Here is a 10,614-nt window from a genome sequence, read left to right as displayed (position 1 = left end):
CGCACTGCGGTGCGTCTGCTGACCGAGACGTTGCTGCGCAAAGACTATCGCTGCGAGGTATGGTTCCATGTAGGCGAGCGTGTGCGTGTGTATGTGAATGCGTGTGTGTAAATATGTATGCGTGTATGCGTGTGTGCACGTGTGAATGCGTGTGTGCATGTGTGTATGCGAGTGTGCATGTGTGTACATGTGAGTGCATGAGTTTGTGCGTGAGCGCATGTGTGTGTGTGTGTGTGTAAATGCGTATGAGTGAGTGTAAATTGTATATATGTGTGTGTGTGTGCATGTGCGAGTGCATGTGTGCACACGTGTGTGTGTGTGTGTGCATGTGCATGTGCGAGTGCATGTGTGCACGTGTGTGCACGTGTGTGTGTGCTGTTCCGCAATCTCACCGCAATCGATGCGCCCGTGCCTTGTGGGTGTGCAGGTCCCTGGTGGAGGAGGCAAACGGTGAGCTTGGTCCGTGGCGTGGGTCCTCCGAGCCGGACGGTCCTGATATGGATAACGGGCTGGTGACAGTGTCGCGCCGCATGTGTCGCGAATGGAGCATAGCAAACGTGGGATGATGCTGCTGCTGCTGCTGCTGCTGCTGCTGTTGCTGCTGCTGCTGCTGCTGTTGTTGTTGTTGTTGTTGTTGTTGCTGCTGCTGCTGCGTTCATCTTCGTGCTGCTGCTCTTGTTGTCGTGGTTGTTGCAGATGACTGCCGTTGCTTGTTCAAGCAGAATCCCCTCACTAACGCCCCTCACACAAGTCTCATGCACGTGTGATGAACCTTGCCTTACACAGCATCGGCACCATCTGGGCCTCTAGCCTGGATGGTCTGGCGGCACACTCTGGTGCTCCAGAAGGGCTCACGCGTTCTTCTGGACCCGGATGAGGTCGCCATCCTTCCTGTCGGTCCGTTGGGCTGGCAGGAGGAAGGTATGTTGTGGGGGTTACCACGCCACTCGTTGTCGGTTCGGGTGCCATGCATTCAGTCAGTCAGACAGCCAGTCACGCCCTGTGTTGTGGTTGTGAACGATGGCATCAGAATGGACCCAAACTCGTCGCTCACGCATACACACGCACATGCACACACACGCACACGCGCGCGCACGCACACGCACACGCACATGCACACGCGCGCACGCACACGCACACGCACATGCACACGCGCGCACGCACACACACACACACACACATGCACACGCACACATACACGACGCACCTGGTTGAACGGACTGCGACTCGCACCGTTCCATGACTCTGGACGCTCCAACCAACAAACTCGTGGAACTGCGCCGGAACGGATGTCTCCCGCGTGCTGGCGTCCGCCTTGCTCTTGCCCTCGCCTTCGCCCTCTTCATTGTCTCTCCGCTCATCTGTTCGTGCGCTGGATATGATAACAATGATGCGTGTTCCATGCCGTCGTCCTCTTGCTCTCTTGCTGGCCGTGCGATTCGCGTGCCTGGCCATTCGTTGTCGCTGCTTGCGCTTGCTTTGTCGCCTCTCCTTCTCTCCTTCATTGCTTGCTCTGGTGATTATCCTTCTTCCCCCCCGTTTTTTTTTCTTTTTGCGATTCGATGGGTGCGCAGACCGCGGTCATGCGCAGTTCAAACCTCGTTCTGCGTGTCGCCCGCGGTCATTGTTGCTGTGCTGAGGAACAAAGACGATGAAGGCAAATGCGGACGTGCAGGTGAACGGGGCGCAGGTGGTGCTGGTGCCTTATGAACACAAGCACGTGGCCAAATACCACACTTGGATGCAGAGCGAGGAACTGCAGGAGCTCGTAAGTTGCGCGCGCGTGTGTGTGTGTGTGTCTGTGTATATGCGTGTGTCTGTGTGTGTTGTACTTCTCTGTCACCCTCTGTCTCTGCCCTCTCCCTCTGTCTCTGCCCTTCCCCTCTGTCTCTGCCCGTCTCCCTCTGTCTCCCGCTGCCTGCCTCCCGTCACACTAACAACTGGCTGTGCTTGCGTGTGAGACCAGACAGCGTCCGAGCCGCTGAGTTTGGAAGAGGAATATGCCATGCAAAAGTCATGGAGGGAGGACGATGACAAGTGCACCTTCATCGTGCTGGACAGGTCCGTGTTGCATGTGCAGTCGTCCCTGAGGGGTTCTTCGTGCCGACACTCGTTCTGGCTGTCTGGATCACACGCTCATCCTTTGTGTCGCTGTGCTTCGTGGCACCCTGCAGGCAAGTGTTTGACGCGAGTTCCGATGAGATTGAGGCCATGGTTGGCGATGTGAACCTCTTCTTCAACGATCCCGACTCCAAGTCGACAGCCGAGATTGAGGTGTGTCGCTGTGTATGTGTGTGTTTGTGTATATGTGTGCGTGCGTGCGTGCGTGCTTGAGTGTGTGTGTGTGTGTTTGTGTGTGTGTGTGTGTGTGTTTGTGTGTGTGTGTGTGTGTGTGTGTGTTTGCGTGATTGTGTGTGAACATGCTTGAGTGTGTGTGTGTGTGTGTGATTGTGTGTGAACATGCTTGCTTGCTTGTGTGCATGCGCGCATTACACGTGTACGTGCACATGTGCATACACTTTGCAACTACCTCACACAAGCTCGGTCATACATCGTCAAGATCATGATTGCAGAGCCGAGTGCACGGGGCAAGGGCTTTGGCCGGCAGGCGCTGTTGATGATGATGGATTATGCTGTCAAGAACCTCAGCGTCACGGTCCGTGCGTGCGTGCGTGCGTGCGTGTGTGTGTGTGTTTGAACTGTTTGTTGCTCCCGTCTCCGTCTCCCTCCTGTCTCCCCTCCCCCTCCTTCTCCCCAGCTATCCCATGTTCCTGTGCCACTACCACCTTTCGCTCACCCCTCCCTCTCTTGCTCCCACGTATTGCAGAAGCTTGTGGCAAAGATTGGCTTCAGCAATGCACCCAGCTTGGCTCTGTTTGAGCGCCTTGGTTTCAAGGAAGTGCGTTGACACACACACACACACACACACACACACACACACAGTGACACACACAGACATAGACACACACAGACACACATACACACATACACACACAGTGACACACACACGACACACACGTACACAGACACACAGACACACACGCACACACGTTCACACACACAGACACACACAGACACAGACATAGACACACGCACACACACACAGACACACCCTCCCTCCCTCCCTCACAGCGGTGTTGTGCACACGCAGGTGAGCCGCAGCGAGGTGTTCAAGGAAGTGACGCTCGAGGTCCAGAGCACAGAACTCTCCGATTACGCCCGCCAACACCAAGACGATGCACACGCAACCATTACTCAGTACCAGCGACCCCAATAGCAGCAACCAGCGTTGTGTGTTGTTGTCGTGTCGTGTTACATTCCATCACGTTGTTGCAGGAGAGCGTGCGTACACGGGAGGAGAGGGTTGTGTCTTGTATTGCTTTTTTCAGAACATAAACGGGGGTGGGGGAGTGCACAGCCAGTGAAACTAGAACAGACAACAACCAGAACACGATCCAAGGGCATCAACCGCGAGGGAGCCACGATGCGCGAGAAGTGGCCGCGTAAGCCTTCATGCGTTGGGGACAAAAGGGAGAAGGAAGACAGAACATCACGGGGTTGAGAGATTCAAACACGGTCAATTGAATGACTGCATAGGCAAGGAAGAAGGAAAAGCAGCTGCGAACGTGTGCGCCGGCTGCAAGATTCGGGTGCCTCGGGGAGCTGAGCGAGCTTAGGCCTCGTCGTCCGCCACTGTTGAGAGAAGATGACGCGACACACAGGGGAGGTGACAAACAACGTGTAAGCGCCAGTCACCAACAAACGCGCACGCGTTCACATGGAACGCAAGCAAAGGCAACAACATGACACACACACACACACACACGCACACACACATCCCGCCTCGGCCCTCTGCCCTCCAATACAGACGAGTGCGACAAACGTACTGTATTCGGACTTGTCGAGGGTGGCGGGCATTTCCGCAATGTCAACGTCGAAGCGGCCCTGTGTCTTGTTGAGAATCTCAGCCTCCTCGGGCGTGGACACAAAGGTGATGGCGAGACCCTTGGTGCCAAAGCGACCAGCACGCGCAACCTGAAATGTAACAACCACAACGCCCCCGCGGTGATAACGTGTGGTGAGGCGAACGAAAGCAGACAACGTACACAAAAGCAGACAAGACACACAACGCTCGCAAAGTACAGCGTAATCTCCGAACAGCGTATCAGATCACAGCAGCCCCCGTCGTCGGCTTTGGTAACTTACGCGATGCAGGTATGTGTCGGTGTCCTCGGGCATGTCGTAGTTAATGACAATGTTGACGCGCTCAATGTCCATGCCGCGGCCGAACACATCCGTGGCCACGAGGATGCGGGCCTTGAAGCTCTTAAACTCGCGGTAGTTCTCCAGACTGCACACACCAACAGCAACACACACACGCACACACACATGGTCCATAGTTAGCACAAGCGACACACGCACACACACACACACACACACATCCGGCCATGCTGGTGGGATCAAAGCAGCGGTCACAAACTCAGGGGCACCATCACCACCAGCCAAGACTGACCGGTGCTCCTGGCGCATGCCACCGTGGATGGCCTTGACGGGGAAGTTCTCCTGCTCGAGGAGCTTGGCGAGGACGCGGACGCGGGCCTGGGAGCTGAGGAAGATGACAACCTGGTTGAACTCAAGCGCATCCAGGAGGTCGAGCAGCTTGCGCGTCTTTTCGTCCTCAGTCAGCTTCACGTAGTACTGCTTCAGGCTGCGAAGCTTGAGCTTGGCGTCGTCGTCGACGCACACCTCCATTGGCTGTCGTGTTGACGAGAATGTGCCAGTTTGGTGAGTGAGCGAGTTGGGGCGGAGCATGACCCAGGCTCGTCTGCAGGACGCGCAATGCAGCACACACGCAAACGCACACACACACACACACAGAAGGACAACCACAGACACGCGCGCGTACACGACAAACCCACAAGTACAACCACTCCCAAACACACACATACACGTACGTTGTTCATAAACTTGCGGCAGAGGCCACGGGTCTCCTTGTCGAGGGTGGCGGTGAACATCATGACTTGCTTGTTGCGGGGGCACTTCATGTGAAGGGCCTGCACCTTGCGGCGCATGTCAAGGCCGTCGGAGCCCTTCTCTGTAACGTTGCATACAAAAGGGGGAATTGGTGGTGTGAATATGACGGCAAGTTGGCACGAAGGGGGCGAGTGCCAAGACGGCACTGTGATGAGGAACCAGCAGCTACAAAAGGGCAACAGAACGTCACAAGGCGTGGACGTGCACCACATCAACATTCCCCATGCACTGATCTTTGCAACAGAGGGCAACGAACCGATGGAGCGGGCGTCGGGCTTGAGAACCTTGTCGCACTCGTCAATGACAAAGAACTTGACGTTGCCAAGCTTCAGGTGGCCCTCCTCCATGAGATGGTACAGGCGGCCAGGGGTGCCCACAACGACGTGCTGTAATCAGCAACCAAGGGCAAGGCAAGGCGGTCGGGGGAGTGGGAGGAGGGGTGAGAACATGCGGTGAAGGTGACGCTCATTGGATTGAAGCGCAATGGATCAAAGTTGTGCCTCCACCACACAGACAAGCAAGAGCGTCAACCGTACCGGTGGGTTGCGGAGCTTCTCAATGTTGGAGGAAAGCTTGATGCCACCGTAGAAGACCTCACTGCGGACAGTGGGGCTCATGTGTGCGGCGAAGCGCTCAAACTCCTTGTGGATCTGATCGGCCAGCTCGCGGGCGTGGCAGAGGACGAGGCAGCTGACCTCGCCATCAACGGGCTTGAGCTGGTCAAGCACGGAGATGACAAAGACGGCAGTCTTACCCATACCACTCTTGGCCTGGCAGATGACGTCTGTGCCAATCAGCGCCTGAGGGATGCACTCCTGCTGGACTGTTGTGTTGGACACGAACACACGCCGGGGGGGGGAGGGGGTGAGCCACAACAACGCAAAACGAAGCGAGTGGGGGCAAAGACAGCTGCTGTGGCAGCTGTGGTGTTCAGTCGGCATTACCGAATGCAACGAGCACAACACAGGCGCAACGTAAACAAATACAAACCACACACACACACACACGTACCCTCAGAAGGGTGCTCGAAACCGCAGTCGCGGATGGCGCGCAGCAGCTCGGGCTTGAGGGAAAAGTCCTTGAAACCAGCGCTGTGGAGACCAGAGTAGGAGCCCTTGACGTCCTTTGGCTTCTCGGCCTCGAGGTCGGCAACGGTCGTCTGCTCGACGTCCTCGTCGTAGCCGGTAAGAACTTCGTCCTCAACCTGGCGAAACGAAGGAAGGAAGGGAGGAAGGCCGAGTCGTTGCGGGATATTCGTGGGTTGTTGATGGTGATAATGGTGTTGTGGAAGACGGGGAGAAGAGGGTATGTTTGGGTGAGATGAAAAGAGGGACAACATAGATGAGAGAGAAGGGAAAAGATGGAAGCGGAGGGCGGCGTCGAGGCTTGGATGGTGCCGCCTCGTAGCGAGTGGGGAGAGGGCAGTTCAGTGTTGTGTCAGTGTTGGCATAGCTGGTGCTGTTTCAGTAAACGGTTGCTGATGGCGTCTTTCTTTCATTCAGCGCGTGCGGGACGTATCGTCTTGCTGTGGTTGGTGTGTGACAGCCAGCAGGTGCGTGCTTGCACGTGAAGGGAAAAAGAACAAGGACACCAAGAAAGGGAGGATGACGTGCACGTGGTTGTGGCAGCACACGACACGACATGCCAAATGAATGGGGTGCGGGCGGGGGAGGGGAGAGGAGACCGACAGAGGGTAAGAGAGAAGCAGCAGGCGTGTGTTGGAAAACGGTGCTGTTGTGGTGGTTACTGCGCATGCGCGCACGCCCACGCCGCGCCACACCACGCACATTGGCTTTTGAGGCAAGGAGAGGACGAAAGAAGCGACGTGCACTCAATGGACACGGGCCAGCATCGTGACGTCCTCCTCGTCTTGATTGCAGCACCACCATGCATGCAAGCATGCCGGTGCGGTACAAAGCCCACGAACAGCGTGTCCAGCAATCGCAACCGCTGAGCCTCACACGGGAGAAAGTGGGAAAACGAAAGAGGAGAAGCAACGGTTGGTCCCTGCCGTGCGCGAAAGAAGAAAGAAAGCGCTCTGGCACACACAATGCTGGTGCTGTCAAGGGTATGCGTGCAGCTGTCATGGTGTGGTGACTGTTGATGTTGTGGCTGGTGTTGCGACCGCGACTGGTGCTGTTGAGACCGCTGCTGCCGTGAGGTATATATATATATGCTGTGGCGGTTCAGCGATTCAACATCGCCATTCAACATGTTGGATGATGCAGGAGGCAGGTGACAAGCTGCTGCCGCGGCCCACCCGTTAAGCCCAATGTAGGCGGGGGGGGGGGGGGCGTCGCGTTTCAACGGATTGGCACAGCTATCCGCACTCTGGACCGCCGACCAACATTGTCTTCCAACCTCACCATCATCACCACCATCACCGTGGTCATCAACATCCAACAACCATCAACATCGGTGCTGTGTCCGCGAATCACGGTTTCGCCCGCCGCCCGCGACGAGCAAAGGAGCAACAGAGAGGTACGAAGAGGAGGAAGAGGGCAGTGCGTGGCGATATCTTTGGAGGAGGAGAAGCGGGGTGCTGCTAGCCCTCATCATGGTTGTCTTCTTCACTTACAACGTCAGCCATGGTTGGTGTGCTTGGAAGCGGGGGGGGGGGTTGGTGAGGTCGAGTGGTGTCGTCGGGTGTCTTGCGTTGTCTTTGTGTGTGCGTGGTTTGTGGCACTGGCGGTGGCGGTCGTTCACCTGCACTGGTTGGTTTGCCTTTTGCCTGAGCTTGTTTTGTATCACTGGAGGGCGACTTTTGGTGCTCCAGCAATAGCGGAGAAATTTAAAGGTATCATTCACGAAACGCAAGGACTTCCACTGGCAGAGAGACGACAGCCGAAAGTCAAACAAACGAAGAGATGTGGCGGAACAGTGGAGTGTGGGCTGTGCTGGCAGTGGTGCTGGCTGTGGGTGCTGTGGGCACTGGCGCTTCCTTGGTGAACGAGGATGTGACGCGGACCATCAACGCACAAACGCACCTGACCAACGTGGAGGCCAAGGTGACGGTGAAGAACACCGGATCTGCTGCCGTCCACGCGTACCAAGTCTCGGATGCCAACATTGACGGCGTCCTCGCCTTTGTCTCCGCCAAGGTGTGATGTCGTCTTGTCTGTGTATTGTGTGTGTGTTCGTGATTGTATTTGTGTGTTTTATGTGTGTGTATTTGCGTGTGTATATTTGTGTGTATTTGCGTGTGTATACTTGTGTGTGTGTGTATACTTGTGTGTGTTTGTGTCCGTCAAGCTTTTGGGTTGTCAGTGACACAATCATGCCAACACACTGTGCAAAACACATCCAACACACACACACACACACACACACACACACACACACACACACACACACACGCACCACGCACCACTCACACACAACACTCACGCACATTACACATGACACACATGCAGTTTGAGGATAGTGACGATGAGCTGCCCGTGCGTGATGGTGCTGTGCAAGTGAACATCGCTGCCGGCAAGAGTGTGAACCTTGTCATCACCCAGGTGTACACCCACGCCCAGAAGCCGTTCCCCACAGAGTAAGTGGGGGTGTTGTGGTGTGTCTTGCGTGCTTATGTGTGTGTCTTGCATGCTTGTGCGTGTTTGTGTGTATTTGGCTTGTTTGTGTGCTTGTGTGTGTGTGTTGGTGGGCGGAATACTGCAGGGTGTTAACTATGTTTGGTTGGGTGTTGGTATTACACTGCTGCGCCCTGCATCTGTGCTTTGGGATTTCGGCGACACCTCACAATGCTGTGCCACCACCACACGCCAACTGCATGGCTTGGGTCATGCAGGATTCATCAGAAGGACGATCAGCTTGTCAAGTTCACTGGAAACCTGTACTTTGCCTCCGAGTATCCCACCACAACGCAGAAGACGTCCGTTGTGGTGCCGGGCCGTCTCGAGTCGTTTACAAAGGTGCGTGCCTATGTGTTGTGTGCGTGTATGTGTTGTGCGTGCCTATGTGTTGTGTGTGTGTGTGCGTGTGTGTGTGTTGTGCGTGTGCGTGTGTGTGCTGTTCAACACACAAGAAGCGATTCCTGTGTTACTGTGCATGAATGTGAGCAACGGTGTCAGCAAGACCCCTGGCGCTGACTCTTTCAACAACTCACTCCTCTTGCTTCCCAAACCCGTTCATTTACCGCGACCAAAAATCACTCCTCACCACAATCACAACCACACACACACACACGCGCACACACATCCACGTGCAGTCCAAGCCGTACTCCAACAAGGGCCAGGAGCTGTCGTATGGCCCATACACGGATGTGAAGGCCAACGCACACAAGGACCTCAGCGTGCACTTTGAGAGTTACACGCCGTTCCTGACCGTGACCAAGTTGGTCCGCGAAGTGACCGTGTCGCACTGGGGCTACGCGTCCATCTCCGAGGACATCACCATCGTCCATTCCGGCGCCAAGCTTGTGGTGTGTGTGTGTGTTCGTGTTGGTGAGAGTGAGTGAGACAGTGAGACAGTGATACAGTGAGACAGTGGGAGAGATGGAGGTGCTTGGGATTGGGGGATTTTAGTATCGATGGTGGGTGAACACATGATCATGTGAATGAGAACATGAAGCGGGTGTGCGCGCGGGGTTTTGTGGAGACAGCATTTTCGTCGCATCTTTGGTTTGCTGGTGTCCTGATATTCACACCCACGCACACACCAGGGGGAGTTTTCGCGCCTTGATCTGCAGCGGGATCCGCGTGCTGGGCGGACAGCGCTGCGGTCGTTCACGACGCGTCTGCCGGCAGCGGCTTCCGGTGTCAACTACCGTGACGTCATTGGCAACATCTCCACAAGCAACCTCCGCGTATGTTGCGTGTCCTCGCATTTGCTGCATTTTGCGTTGTGCGTTGTGCTGCTGTTTGCACCGTGCTGTGCATTGTGCTTTTTTTTTCTCTTGGCCTCACGATGCATGCGTGACTGTTGTTATTCTGGCGTCGTTGTGTTTTGGCAGGAGGAGGAGGATGCGGTGATCGTTGAGATCCAGCCCCGTTTCCCGCTGTTTGGCGGCTGGAAGACGCAGTACTCGCTCGCGTACGACGTTCCATCCGGCGAGATTCTCAGCACTGAGGGCTCCACCTACGTCATGTCCACCCGCTTTGTGGTACGTGCATGCGTGCATGTGTGTGTGTGTGTGCATGCGTGTGTGTGTGTGTGCAGTGTTGGTTTCATCCCGTAGCGCACTCCATCGGTACATCATCGTGTGCGCTCTCCATCGGTACATCATCGTGCGCGCTCTCCCATCTGCATATCCCTCTCCGCACCTCCCCCCTCTCTCCATCTGCATCTCTCTATGCCTGCCTGTTTCTCACCTTGAGAGCACCTTCAACCTTCCAATCTCTCCTTGTGCAAACACTCCTCCCCCCTTTCGCTCCCAATGCCACGCCTTCGCCACGCCAGGGCCACGTGTTTGACAACCAGGTTGTTGATGAGGCCGAGGTGCGCGTTGTCCTTCCAGAGGGCGCCGCTGACGTGCAGGTCAACACCCCGTTCCCCGTCGACGAGCAGTCTGAAGACGTACGCTGCTTTGCCCCTGCTTCCTGCGGTGTTGTGTGCGTTTGTACACGTGTGTAC

At 55.8% G+C, this 10,614-nt stretch overlaps 5 protein-coding genes across 5 annotated transcripts in view; 3 read left to right on the top strand and 2 right to left on the bottom strand.

Annotated features, from left to right (window-relative positions):
- PTSG_11538 (uncharacterized protein) overlaps positions 1-566 on the top strand; it is a gene marked incomplete at both ends in the record, with an annotated part of 8,009 nt that extends 7,443 nt beyond the window's left edge. Inside the window, one exon of the mRNA XM_004998584.1 lies at positions 428-566. Within this exon, the coding sequence (XP_004998641.1) occupies positions 428-566 (139 nt within the window). The remainder of the gene's footprint in view (positions 1-427) is intronic.
- A 285-nt stretch (positions 567-851) lies between these two features.
- Positions 852-1,455, bottom strand: PTSG_11537 (uncharacterized protein; the record flags this gene model as incomplete). The annotated part of the gene is made up of 2 exons (XM_004998583.1): positions 852-907; positions 1,245-1,455. The coding sequence occupies 2 exons, from the start codon at positions 1,453-1,455 to the stop codon at positions 852-854; spliced, it is 267 nt and encodes an 88-aa protein (XP_004998640.1).
- A 93-nt stretch (positions 1,456-1,548) lies between these two features.
- PTSG_00086 (N-acetyltransferase 9) lies at positions 1,549-3,439 on the top strand. Its single transcript, XM_004998582.1, has 6 exons — positions 1,549-1,768; positions 1,967-2,061; positions 2,175-2,274; positions 2,561-2,656; positions 2,828-2,899; positions 3,152-3,439. Exons 1-6 carry the CDS (start codon positions 1,652-1,654, stop codon positions 3,275-3,277), a joined length of 606 nt encoding a protein of 201 aa, XP_004998639.1. The 5' UTR covers positions 1,549-1,651; the 3' UTR covers positions 3,278-3,439.
- On the bottom strand, positions 3,360-7,812 carry PTSG_00085 (DEAD box polypeptide 39). Its single transcript, XM_004998581.1, has 9 exons — positions 7,613-7,812; positions 6,046-6,238; positions 5,571-5,857; positions 5,291-5,420; positions 4,956-5,095; positions 4,514-4,755; positions 4,207-4,351; positions 3,888-4,035; positions 3,360-3,693 (listed from the first exon to the last, which is right to left on the bottom strand). The coding sequence occupies exons 1-9, from the start codon at positions 7,622-7,624 to the stop codon at positions 3,674-3,676; spliced, it is 1,317 nt and encodes a 438-aa protein (XP_004998638.1). The 5' UTR covers positions 7,625-7,812; the 3' UTR covers positions 3,360-3,673.
- Positions 7,813-7,840: 28 nt separating this feature from the next.
- Positions 7,841-10,614, top strand: part of PTSG_00084 (uncharacterized protein) — a 3,444-nt gene continuing 670 nt past the window's right edge. The window contains exons 1-7 of the mRNA XM_004998580.1: positions 7,841-8,135; positions 8,448-8,575; positions 8,831-8,954; positions 9,251-9,463; positions 9,704-9,847; positions 9,995-10,144; positions 10,441-10,557. Of these exons, the coding sequence (XP_004998637.1) occupies positions 7,902-8,135; positions 8,448-8,575; positions 8,831-8,954; positions 9,251-9,463; positions 9,704-9,847; positions 9,995-10,144; positions 10,441-10,557 (1,110 nt within the window). The 5' untranslated portion in view covers positions 7,841-7,901. The remainder of the gene's footprint in view (positions 8,136-8,447; positions 8,576-8,830; positions 8,955-9,250; positions 9,464-9,703; positions 9,848-9,994; positions 10,145-10,440; positions 10,558-10,614) is intronic.

This window comes from Salpingoeca rosetta (genome assembly GCF_000188695.1).
Source record: "Salpingoeca rosetta unplaced genomic scaffold supercont1.1, whole genome shotgun sequence".
Lineage (NCBI taxonomy): Eukaryota > Choanoflagellata > Craspedida > Salpingoecidae > Salpingoeca > Salpingoeca rosetta.
This window is presented reverse-complemented; position numbering and strand designations above follow the sequence as displayed.

Bases quoted from the DNA above. Each gene is read 5' to 3' on its own strand.
- PTSG_00086 (XM_004998582.1), top strand. From the start codon at position 1,652: ATGAAGGCAAATGCGGACGTGCAGGTGAACGGGGCGCAGGTGGTGCTG. The intron at 2,062-2,174 runs GTCCGTGTTGCA...GGCACCCTGCAG, and splicing joins ACCTTCATCGTGCTGGACAG to GCAAGTGTTTGACGCGAGTT. The intron at 2,900-3,151 runs GTGCGTTGACAC...GTGCACACGCAG, and splicing joins AGCGCCTTGGTTTCAAGGAA to GTGAGCCGCAGCGAGGTGTT.
- PTSG_00085 (XM_004998581.1), bottom strand. The intron at 4,756-4,955 runs GTACGTGTATGT...TCAACACGACAG, and splicing joins GCCGCAAGTTTATGAACAAC to CCAATGGAGGTGTGCGTCGA. The intron at 3,694-3,887 runs GTACGTTTGTCG...TTCTCTCAACAG, and splicing joins CCTCGACAAGTCCGAATACA to TGGCGGACGACGAGGCCTAA.